Source organism: Ranitomeya imitator, chromosome 5, assembly GCF_032444005.1.
Source record: "Ranitomeya imitator isolate aRanImi1 chromosome 5, aRanImi1.pri, whole genome shotgun sequence".
NCBI lineage: Eukaryota > Metazoa > Chordata > Amphibia > Anura > Dendrobatidae > Ranitomeya > Ranitomeya imitator.
In genome coordinates this window covers 212,417,850-212,430,800 of record NC_091286.1, presented here as the reverse complement: position 1 = coordinate 212,430,800, position 12,951 = coordinate 212,417,850, and the positions used below count along the sequence as shown (strand labels likewise).

Here is a 12,951-nt window from a genome sequence, read left to right as displayed (position 1 = left end):
AAGACAGTCGGGGAATGCAGTATCAGAGACAGAAAAACTGGTGGTGGAATTCAGAGTTCAAGCCGAGTCATACACTGTAGTGAAATCATGAAAACGTACACTGAGTAAGAGATGGGAACAAGTCAGACACACATGGGAAGTCAGAGGCAGAAGGATCACTAGGGTATACAGATCAGTTGCTCTAGCCAAGGACCAGAACTATCACTGACAAAGGCTACCAAAAATAGTACCAATAAAAAGCCACCCAAGAACCAAAGAGAGTCAGGAAAGGTTAACCCTTCCATGACCAGGCTGAGAAAAGAGAAGCAAGAAGCAAATCCTGACCTGGATCATGACAAATTATTTGTAGTGTAGTTTCCAAAATTTGATCACTTGTAGGGGTTACCATCATTTAGGCACATCAGGCGCTGTGAAAATATGATATGGCATCTTTTCCAGCAAATTTTGTGCTACAAAAGTCTAATGATGCTCCTTCCCTTTCGAGCCCTGCCGTGCACCTAAGCAGTAGTATTCCTCTAAATATGTGGTAGTGATGCACTCAGAAAAAAATAGAAAATTTCACAACAAATTGCATGGTCAATTTTCTCCTGTTACCCTTGAAAAATTGCTAAATTTGGGGCTAAATGAACATTTTGTTAAGAAAAATTAAATTGTTCATTTTTTCCTTCTACATTGATTTAATTCCTGTGAAGTGTCTAAAGGGTTAATAGCCTTCTTGAATGTGATTTACAGGAGTTTCAGGGGTGCAGTTTTTAAAACCTTCTCTCACATAAGCCCTTTAATGTCACTTCAAACATGATGCGTTCCCTAAAATATTGGTTTTGTCAATTTTCTTGGAAAAAGTAGAAATTGCAGATAAACTTTTAACCATTCTAATTGTCTAACAAAAAAAAAAAGTTTTAAAAATGATGTTGATGTAAAGTAGACATAAGGGATATGTAATTTATTATTTTGTACATTACTAACTTAACCCCTTAGTGACAAAGCCAATTTGGTACTTAATGACCAAGCCATTTTTTGCAATTCTGACCACTGTCACTTTTTGTGGTTATAACTCTGGAACTCTTTAACGGATCGCGTTGATTCTGAGAATGTTTTTTGTGACATATTATACTTTGTGATAGTTGTAAAAATTCTTCTATATGACTTGCGTTTATCTATGAAAAAATGGAAATATGGCAAAAATTTAGAAAATTTTGAAAATGTCACACTTTTAATTTTAATGCCCTTTAATCAGAGAGTCATGTCACACAAAATACTTAATAAATAACATTTCCCACATGTCTACTTTACATCAGCACAATTTTTGAAAAAAAAAAATTTTGTTAGGAAGTTATAAGGGATAAAAGTTGACCAGTGATTTCTCATTTTTCCAACAAAATTTACAAAACCATTTTATTTAGGGACCACCTCATATTTGAAGTGACGTTGGGGGGGTCATTATACGGTAACACTAAATACCCAAAAGTGACAACACTGTAAAACATGCATCCCTCATGGTGCACAAAACCACATTCAAGAAGTTTATTAACCCATCAGGCGCTTCACGAGAACTAAAGCATTGTGGAAGGAAAAAATAAACATTTTATATTTTTCACAAAAAATTTACTTTGGAACCAAAGAAAACCAATATACAACAATGGGAATACCGCGCTACAAGTGGCTATGGCTGATGAACGTGCAGAATACTGTGGTATTATATGGGCGCTGCTAAAATACCTGTGTGGCAGTGGCTATTAACTAAACGGGTGACTACTTAGACCTTATACTTATATTAGATCGCACCCATTAATCGCAACTGCTAATAACCAATACCTTACTTGGTGTAGCTATGTAGATTTCAATGCGCTGGTGAGCTGTCAGCTTCAGACCCAGATGCCGGACCTGCGTTCCTGTAGGTCCGCTGCGCCGGAGAGAGGTCACGCTCTTGTAGAAGCTGGATGCGCAGGTGTTAGCAGCAGCCGTTGGTGGTGGCTGTGGGTATAGCAGGCGAGGACTGCTTAGGTAGCGTGTAGAGCCAGAGACGTCCCGGCCGGAGGCGTCCCTGGATACACGCGAGAAATGGCCGATACCGCCGAGCCTGCTATACCCGCAGCCACCACCAACGGCTGCTGCTAACACCTGCGCATCCAGCTTCTACAAGAGCGTGACCTCTCTCCGGCGCAGCGGACCTACAGGAACGCAGGTCCGGCATCTGGGTCTGAAGCTGACAGCTCACCAGCGCATTGAAATCTACATAGCTACACCAAGTAAGGTATTGGTTATTAGCAGTTGCGATTAATGGGTGCGATCTAATATAAGTATAAGGTCTAAGTAGTCACCCGTTTAGTTAATAGCCACTGCCACACAGGTATTTTAGCAGCGCCCATATAATACCACAGTATTCTGCACGTTCATCAGCCATAGCCACTTGTAGCGTGGTATTCCCATTGTTGTATATTGGTTTACTTTGGTTCTTTCTGTCGGATTGGGCACATTATCCGATAGGGAGACCAGCGGCACTTGTGGAGCCTACACATATAGTCTTAGCGCCAGTGTATCTTATTGTTTAGTATTTACTTTGGAACCAATTTTTTTTATTTTCACAAGGGAACGAAAAATTGTCTGGAATCAATAGTGGCGCCATGTCACACTTGGAGACCCTCTGATGTATTTAAACAGTGGAAACCCCCATTTCTAACTACAACCCTGACCCAAAATACCCCTACCCCTAATCCCAACCCTAACCACAAACTTAACCCCAACACACCCCAAACTAGTGATGAGCGAGCATGCTCTTAACTACTCAGTACTTGCCCGAGCATCTCACTGCTCAAGATGCTCGGAGCTTGCCGAGTGTTTCCAGGATTGCTCGGTGGGAGCTTGGGTCCCCACCCTGCATGGTTGGCTCCCTTTAGAGAGACAATGAACATGCAGGTATTGCCTGCCCCATACTGTAATGCCACAGCCATGTTGGTTGCGGCATTACAGTGATTGGCTGGCCGCACAATGTCATCAGGTCTATATCAGACCTGGCACCGCTATGTTTGTCACAGTCTACTCCGGAATCAGGCAGTTTAAGGAAAGATGCTGGTGAGCTAGGGAGAGATTTGATTATTTCTTAGTTACTGTAGGTATACCACAATATATTATACACATATCATCTCAACTATCAGTCCTTCTGAGGACTAATTCAGCTGCATAGACATCAGTGCTAGGAAGGCAGGCAGTGTATGTGGCAGACTGTAGTGCATATATCAAGAGGGCCCATTCCAGTTCTGTCTGCCGCTGCTGCTTTTATAGATATTTCAAGACATAGCCCCAGGTATTAGGGGCCAGGAATATTTTTTGGGATCTTAATCCTGATTATTTGCTTAACCCCTTCATGACCCAGCCTATTTTGACCTTAATGACCTGGCAATTTTTTGCAATTCTGACCAGTGTCCCTTTATGAGGTAATAACTCAAGAACGCTTCAACGGATCCTAGCGATTCTGAGATTGTTTTTTCGTGACATATTGAGCTTCATGTTAGTGGTAAGTTTAGGTCGATAATTTTTGCATTTATTTGTGAAAAAATGGAAATTTGGGGAAAATTTTGAAAATTTAGCAACTTTCAAATTTAGAATTTTTATTCTGTTAAACCAGAGAGTTATGTGACACAAAATAGTTAATATATAACATTTCCCACATGTCTAATTTACAACAGCATAATTTTGGACACAACATTTTTTTTTGCTAGGAAGTTATAGGGTTTAAAATTTGAGCAGCGATTTCTAATTTTTACAACGAAATTTACAAAACCATTTTTATTAGGGGCCACCTCACATTTTAAGTCCCTTTGAGGGGTCTATATGGCTGAATACCCCAAAAAGACACCATTCTAAAAACTGCACCTCTAAAGGTGCTCAAAACCACATTCAAGAAGTTTATTAACCCTTCAAGTGCTTCACAGCAGCAGAAGTAACATGGAAGGAAAAAATGAACATTTAACTTTTTAGGTCACAAAATGAACTTTTAGCAACAATTTTTTCATTTTTGCATGGGTAACAGGATAAAATGGATCCAAAAATTTGTTGGGCAATTTCTCCTGATTATACCGATACCTCATATGTGGGGGTAAACCACTGTTTGGGCACACGGCGAGGCTCGGAAGGGAAGGAGCGCCATTTGACTTTTTGAATGAAAAATTGGCTCCAATCTTTAGCGGACACCATGCCGTGTTTGGAGAGCCCCTGTGTGCCTAAACATTGGAGCTCCCCCACAAGTCACCCCATTTTGGAAACTAGACCCACCAAGGAACTCATCTAGATGTGTGAGCACTTTGAACCCCCAAGTGCTTCACAGAAGTTTATAACGCAGGGCCATGAAAATAAAAAATCATTTTTCTTTCCTCAAAAATTATTTTTTAGCCCACAATTTTTTATTTTCACAAGGGTAACAGGAGAAATTGGACCCCAAAAGTTGTTTTACAGTTTGTCCTGAGTACGCCGATACCCCATATGTGGGGGTAAACCACTGTTTGGGTGCATGGCAGAGCTCGGAAGGGAAGTAGTGACTTTTTGAAATGCAGACTGATGGAATGGTCTGCAGGTGTCATGTTACATTTGCAGAGCCCCTGATGTGCCTAAACAGTTGAAACCCACCACATCTGACCCCATTTTGGAAACTAGACCCCCAAGGAACTTATCTAGATTTGTGGTGAGCACTTTGAACCCCCAAGTGCTTTACAGAATTTTATAACGCAGAGCCGTGAAAATAAAAAATCTTTTTTCCCCACAAAAATAATTTTTTAGCCCCCTTTTTTTATTTTTCCATGCGTAGCAGGAGAAATTAGACCCCCAAAATTGTTGTACAATTTTTCCTGAGTACGCTTATGCACTATATGTTTGGGTAAACCACTGTTTGGGCACACGTCAGGGTTTGGAAGGGAGGGAGCACCATTTGACATTTTGAATGTAAGATTGGCTGCAATCAATGGTGGTGCCATGTCGTGATTGGAGACCCCCTGATGTGCCTAAACAGTGGAAACCCCTCAATTCTAACTCCAAAACTAACCCCAACACACCCCTAACCCTAATCCCAACCCTAACCCTAATCCCAACCCTAACTCCAACACACAACCAACAGTAATCCCAACCCTAACCAAAACCCTAACCACAAGCCTAACCATAACCTCAACACACCCCTAACCCTAATTTTAACCCTAATTCCAACCCTAACTCTGGTTCCAGCCCTAACCCTAAGGCTATGGGCCCACGTTGTAGATTCGTGTGCGGATTTTTCCGCACCGTTTTTTAAAAATACGCAGGCAAAACGCACTGCATTTTACTTGCAGATTTACCGCGGATTTCCAGTGTTTTTTGTGCAGATTTCTCCTGCGGATTCCTATTGAGGAACAGGTGTAAAACACTGCGGAATCCTCACAAAGAATTGACATGTTGCAGAAAACACAACGCAGCGTCTCTGCACGGTATTTTCCGCACCATGTGCACTGTGGATTTGGTTTTCCATAGGTTTAAATGGTACTGTAAACGTGATGGAAAACTGCCATGAATCCGCAGCGGCCAATCCGCTACGGATTCGCAGCCAAATCCGCTCCGTGTGCACATAGCCTAATTCTAACCCTAATTGCAAACCTAGCCCTAACCCTAATCCTAACCCTAATCCTAACCCTAGCCCTAACCCTAATCCTCGTTCTAACCCTAGTTCTAACCCTAGTGGAAAAATAAAAATAAATATATTTTATTTATTTCATTATTTTCCCTACCTATGGGGTGATAAGGGGGGCTTTATTTATTATTTTTTTATTTTGATCACTGTGATATAACCTATCACAGTGATCAAAATGTACCTGTAACGAATCTGCCAGCCGGCAGATTCGGCCGGCGCACTGTGCATGCGCCCGCCATTTTGAAAGATGGCGGCACCCATCGCTGAAGACAGATGGACATTGGGAGCGACACCGAGACTTGGTAAGTATGGGGGTGGGATCGGACTGCGGGGGGGTGGAGGGGAGGCCGGGGGCAAGCGAAGGGGAGAGGAGGGCAGCGGAGCACAGAATGGAGGGGAGTAAAGACTGACAGCGGTGGCAGATCACCGCTGTCAGTCGTGGGGGGGTCAGATCGTGGTCTCCAGCCATGGCCAACGATATTACAGCATCGACCATAGCTGGATTGTAATATTTCACCAAATTTCATAGGTGAAATATTACAAATTGCTCTGATTGGCTGTTGCACTTTCAACAGCCAATCAGAGCTATCATAGCCACGTGGGTGCAAAGCCACCCCCCTGGGTTGAAGTATCACTTCCCCTGTCCCTGCAGATTGAGTGAAATTGGAGTTAACCCTTTCACCCAATCTGCAGGGACGCGATCCCTCCATGACGCTACATAGGCGTCACAGGTCGGATTGGCACCGACTTTCATGACGCCTATGTGGCGTCACAGGTCAGGTAGGGGTTAAAAATGCCAGCTATTTAAAATTGTGGATTGTCCATCACACGGATCACAAATAAGTGTGCTCAAAATTCTGCAATTTCTGGCCTCCATCTAAATTTTGTTGCAGCGTGTTAGAGAAGTTCTAGACACCAGTTTGCTGTTAAAAATAGGTACCAACAGGCCAGATATTTAAAACTGTGGTTTTCTATCACATGGATCACATATAAGTTTGCTCCAAATTCAGCCATTTGTTGTGAACATGGAAAATATTGTCCTCCATTTAAAATGGGCAAGGCACCTGGCAAGCGACAGGGAACTGGACGTGATGGTGATGGTGCATGCAGAGGCCAAGGTCGAGGCCGTGGGCAAACTGAAATTGTGCCACAACAAACAACTACATCTTGTCGCCTGACCTTCCTGTCCCAATTACTAGGGGACCACAGCACACCACTATTGAACCCAGATCAGTGTCAAAAGGTTGTTGGTTGGATAGTGTATAATGGTTCCAGTCACTTTGCAACCACCACCACCACCCTGTCTTCCACATGGTCAAGTCTCAGTGGCCCTGAGTCTGAAACGGTTATAGGATGTTTTGCCCCCAGCAGTTCACCCCCAGCAGTTTGCCCCCAGCAGTTTTCTCCCAGTAGTTCACCCCTTGGTACATTTCGCCCCCCGAACATTTCGTGCCCAGCATTTGTCCCCCAGGATGTTTCGCACCCGCACATTTCACCCCCGCACATTTCGACCCCAGCAGTTTGCCCCTGGGTACATTTCGCCCACGCACATTTTGTCCCCAGCATTTGTCCCCCAGGATGTTTCGCACCCGCACATTTCACCCCCGCACATTTCGACCCCAGCAGTTTGCCCCTGGGTACATTTCGCCCGCACACATTTCGTCCCCAGCATTTGTCCCCCAGGATGTTTCGCAACTGCACATTTCACCCCCCGCACATTTCACTCCCAGCAGTTTGCCCCTGGGTACATTTCGCCCACGCACATTTCGTCCCCAGCATTTGGCCCCCAGGATGTTTCGCATCCGCATATTTCACCCCTGCACATTTCGACCCCAGCAGTTTGCCCCTGGGTACATTTCACCCCCGCACATTTTGATCCCAGCATTTGGCCCTATGGATGTTTTACACCGCACATTTCGCTCCCAGCAGTTCGCCCCCAGCAGTCCACCCCTGGGTACTTTTCACCCCCGCACATTTCACACCAGCAGTTTGCCCATTACACCCCCAGCAGTTCGCCCCCGGATGTTTCGCACCCAGCAGTTCACCCCCGGCAGTTCGCCCCCAGATGTTTGCATCTTTGTGGTTCATGAATTCCCGTCCGTCATCAATGTTTCACCCCCAGCAGTTCGCCCCGGTAGTGCACCCCTGAATGTCTGTACCTTTGTAGATAAGAAGAGAAATGATCCAGCTGAAGGGGGAGGTGGTTCAAACTTTGTGAGACTTTATTAGACAACTAAAGCGATATATTGTTCTTCAAAAAAGTCTTTGCATAGCAAACACCTGGCACACCAGTAAGGAGGATCAACGCATTTCAACTATGAAGCCTTATCTACCATGATCTACCTAATAGTGCAATGGAAACATATATATATATATAGTGTGCACAAGACATTGATTGGACAGACAATTAAAAATGCAAACAAGCATGTATAAATGTATAAAGAAGTAATCACCGGTTAGGAATATCATAGAAATAACTTAAATTAACATAGTAAATACCCTTAAGGAACATTGCTTGAACATTACTTAAACATTAATTAGTATTGCTTTATTAAATCATGTCTAGCATTAAGGCCATAGGGAATACGTGTGTCAAGCATAAACCTCCTATATGTTTCCCGATTGAAAAGTTTCTGCTGTAAATTACCTCCTCTCGGAGGTTTGTAAACCTTTTCTATTCAACAGAATCTGAGACTATTTAAATTACCTTTGTGCAAGTTGTAAAAGTGTCTGGAGACAGCTGAAGCAGAAAGGGCTTTAGAATTTACGGCATCTGATAGGTGCCGTCTCACTCGTACTTTTAACGGACATGTGGTGCAGCCTATGTACTGAACTTTATATGTAATACATTCTATTAGATACACTACATTTTCAGGGTTGCAATTAATGTAATCATGTATATCAAATTGTTTATGATTATGAAAAGATGAGAATTTATTTGTTTTATGTGCATAGTTACATGTTTTGCAGCGAGTGGTTCCACATCTGAAAAAACCTGTGGCGTTGAGCCAAGTAGCTCTATCAGTATCTCGTAGAGAGCTAGAGAATAGACTTGGGGACAGGATCGAGCCCAAAGTGGGTGCTCGTTTAGCAACAAATTTGATATCGTTCTGTATTAGAATTCGTTTTAATTTGTCATCTTGTTTCAACATGAGTAAATGATTTTTGACAATATCCATGATCTGCGTATATATATATATAATACTATATGGAGTACTGAATACTACATTATTGTTGCTTATCTGTGGACTATTATAAGTAGATTTATAATTTTTCGTCTTTAATAAATTTTTGCGATCTACTTTAGAGATTTTTTTACGGTCTTTGTCCAGATTCCATTTAGGATATCCTCTATTAGAAAGACGCTCACAGGTTTTCTCTGTCTCTGCCAAAAAAACATCATTGTCAGAGCAATTCCTTCTTGTTCTAATAAGTTCACCATATGGAATGTTTTTTATGACATGATTTTGATGGCAAGAATTGGCTCTAAGAATTGAATTACTTGAGGTCGGTTTTCTATAGGGGGTAATCTCAACAGTATGTTTTAATGTGTTGCCTGAGAGATTCAAATCCCAAAAATTAATATGTTTTTTCTGAAAAGAATGGGTGAATTTGAAATTAAAATTATTGTTATTTATATGATCAACAAATTTCGTCACCTCCTCCTGACAGACAGGCCGCAGTTTGTAAGGATGGGGGAGGTGGTATCTGGCAGCGTACAGAGCAGTGTTGGAGCCCCTCAAGGTACAGTGCTGTCGCCCTTCCTCTTCACATTGTATACAGCTGACTTTCAGTGTAAATCAGATTTTTGTCACCTCCAAAAATTCTCAGATGACTCAATGATTGTAGGGGGCATTGTGGGGGACCGGGGGGAGGAGGAATATGGAAGGGTGGTTTCTGACTTTGTGGATTGGTACCAGACTAACTGTCTAGAACTAAATGTAAATAAAACCAAGGAGTTGGTGGTGAGTTATAGAAGGTAAAAGGAGGATTACTTACCGATCAATATTGCTGGCCAGAAGGTTGAGATTGTTGAGAGCTACAAATATAGGGGGAATCACCTTGACAGTAGACTCGATTGGAGGTCTCATACAGAAATGTTTACAAGAAGGGAATGAGCAGACTGTACTTTCTTCGGAAGCTCAGGTCGTTCAATGTGTGCAGCAAAATGCTGTAAATGTTCTACCAGTCCATTGTGGCATCGTTTGTACCTACTGCTATGGGGATGTATAATAATTTCCTTAGGGTGCTAGACAACAATGACTGATTGCAGGTGTACTAATGTCAATTAAGTGACTTATATACCTGTACTACCCACATTTATTTGTTATGTAATGTTGGTATACTTGTGCAAGATTTGTGTCCTAATATTTTATGTAATGCTGTTTGTATTGCTGCTGTAATAACGTAATTTCCCCCGGGATCAATAAAGTCTATCGCATCATATATTAGACTGGCTGCCTAATGGTGCATTATACTATACAGACTGCCTAATGGTGCATTATATTATACTGGCTGCCTAATTGGGGTGCATTATATTATACTGGCTGCCTAATTGGGGTGCATTATATTATACTGGCTGCCTAATAGGGGTGCATTATATTATATTGGCTGCCTAATGGTGCATTATATTATACTGGCTGCCTAATGGTGCATTATATTATACTGGCTGCCTAATGGGGGTGCATTATATTATACTGGCTGCCTAATGGGGGTGCATTATATTATACTGGCAGCCTAATGGGGGTAATTTATACTGTACTGGCTGCCTAATGGGGGTGCATTATACTGTACTGGCTGCCTAATGGGGTGCATTATACTATACTGGTTGCCTAATGGGGGTGCATTATACTGTACAGGCTGCCTATGGGGGTGCATTATACTATACAGGCTGCTTATGGGAGTGCATTATACTTAACGGGCCTATGGGGAGAGAATTATACTATACAGGCCTATGGGGGGTGCATTACACTATACAGGCCTATGGGGAGAGTATTACACTATACAGGCCTATGGGGAGTGCATTACACTATACAGGCCTATGGGGAGAACACTATACTGTACAGGCCTATGGAGAGTGCTTTATATTATATGGAGGACTATCTGGCACATTATACTATATGGAGGCTATCTAGGGGGGCCATCATACAGTGTGGAGATCACAGTGAATTGACCTTCACAGAGTGTTGGGGCCATCAAGCAGTTTGGGGGCTACTAAGGGGTCAGTATACTGTGTGGGGTACATTAGAGTGAGGAGGCATTATGTTATGTATAAGAGAGCGTTATGATGTGTATAGGGGAGCTATACAGGGGTTGAGACTCGGGACATTCAATGTTAAGTGGGCACTTATTTTTATAGGGGAACTCAGGTTACTGCGAATATCAAAAGGGCACACTGGTCACTAAAATTTGGGCACTGTTTTCTAGGGCATTTGCACCTGGCATTACTATATTATAGTGGGTTGCTTTAGAATTTAGAGGGCACAGAGAACCGCACAGCAGGGACAGTAATAGGGAAACATACGACAGTAGCATTCGGGTACAAATAGGATGAGGAGTTTGTGAAGGTTGGGTATAGATGGTGACGTACTGAAAATATGAGAAGTAAAATGTGTCTTTGTTGTATTCTCTGCAGCCGAGTCCTGGGTGGAAGAAGTTGTGTCAGTCTGGGCCAGATGGAAAAGACCGGAAAAGTGAATGATTGCATCAGAAAGAACGTCAGCTGTAAGTCACCATCTGTAACTGTGCTGTAACCTCTTATATGTTCAGCAGGACTGGTATCTACCACTGATCATATGGCAGTAATATCTATGTTGGTCATTACATAGAGATTATTTTCAGTAACAGTGAGGTCATCTGCTGAGGTTCTCCTCCACTATTAGGGTGCGTCAGAGTTGTAATCAAGGTTACCTGGTTAGAGGCCCACTCAGAAGCTTCGCCCCCCTGAGCCAAAACCCTAGCTACACCTCTGCATAAGGATCTTATATTGTAAACCCTAATGGGCACAGTGATAATACAGTATCTGTAAAGTGCTGCATAATATGATTGTGCTAAATAGGCAAAGCAAAACAAAGAAATTATAACAACATGGGACATAGCATTTGTTTGTGTAAAATGAAGTTATTACGTATTGCTTATTGACAGTATATATTATAATTTATGGATAGATTTTAGTCTAACTCTTGAGACCAACACAGATTTCAAAACAGGACTCTGAAATTATCTAATTTAATGGAGGGGTGCACACCACATGCACACCACCATTCTATTCATATCTTGAGTACCTTTTAATAGGTGATAACTTTTGGGAATATATTGCGAATACCCATTAAGTTTAAGCATGATGACTTTTATATAGTGATCAGAAAGGTCCATCTAGATCAATTTGTCACACCCATCCTGTTATTAATTGGTTTATTTTTATGTAATACAGGAAAAAATTTATACATTTTTACTTTTTTAACACATGGTCACACAGAAGCTAATAAATGTGTTTTTAACGTATCTTGACACAATTATATGCTATTTTTCTTCATAATTATCTCAAACTGGCAATACAACATTTATCTGATCAAGCATTTATTAATGCAATTTTATTTACGGTAGATTATGTTAATTTCAAGTAAATATACTTTGCACCAGTAAAGGCTGAAAAATGAGCTTTGTTTCATTTACCTATACAGTATATAACATACATAGCTCAATAATAAAATAGTTACACATTATAGTGATGAATATGTATCTAATTGAAGTAAGATCAAAATTAATCAGCCACAGTTCATTACCTGAAAGGAGTAGAGTACCAACAAGAGGAAGTAGTATGACAGTTCCCATTGTGTCTCACTTCAGTGGTTGTGCATTTGCCTTTTATAGATGCTGGAAGCTACAAGGTCTCATGTAATTATGACACAATCGGCCACACCTTTTCTTTCAGGAACAAGGTTAGTGAATTATCTTCTAAGAGGAACTATCATATTATAAAGTTTTCAATGCGCATTTGCAATTCTGTACTTTAGACTTACAGTAAGTTGAATTTTATATGTATATGTATAATTGATTGATTATAGTTAATATTTGCCTACATCCGGTTAATTATTAATTAACAGGAACTAATAAGTAAGTTAATTCTTTTTGTTACCAGAAAACATGCAGTCAGGAAATTTTTTCTAGATCATTATTTTATACCAAGGCTCTAGGGCATTTAAAGAAAGCCTGTCTGTAGTTCATGGTGTCCATATACACAATTATTAGACAATTTGTATTTGTGATAATTAATTTTCGCATGAACAAATGCAGTCAGT

General features: G+C 41.4%; 1 protein-coding gene across 17 annotated transcripts in view; it reads right to left on the bottom strand.

Moving 5' to 3' along the window:
• Positions 1-12,515, bottom strand: part of LOC138681740 (scavenger receptor cysteine-rich domain-containing protein DMBT1-like) — a 491,932-nt gene extending 479,417 nt beyond the window's left edge. For 13 of the 17 annotated variants that reach the window (XM_069769545.1, XM_069725880.1, XM_069769547.1 and 10 more), the window contains exon 1: positions 12,436-12,515. In XM_069769545.1, the coding sequence (XP_069625646.1) occupies positions 12,436-12,484 (49 nt within the window). In that variant the 5' untranslated portion in view covers positions 12,485-12,515. The remainder of the gene's footprint in view (positions 1-12,435) is intronic. The other 4 variants (XM_069725877.1, XM_069725882.1, XM_069725883.1 and 1 more) reach the window with 3 other exon arrangements.
• Positions 12,516-12,951: the final 436 nt, after the last annotated feature.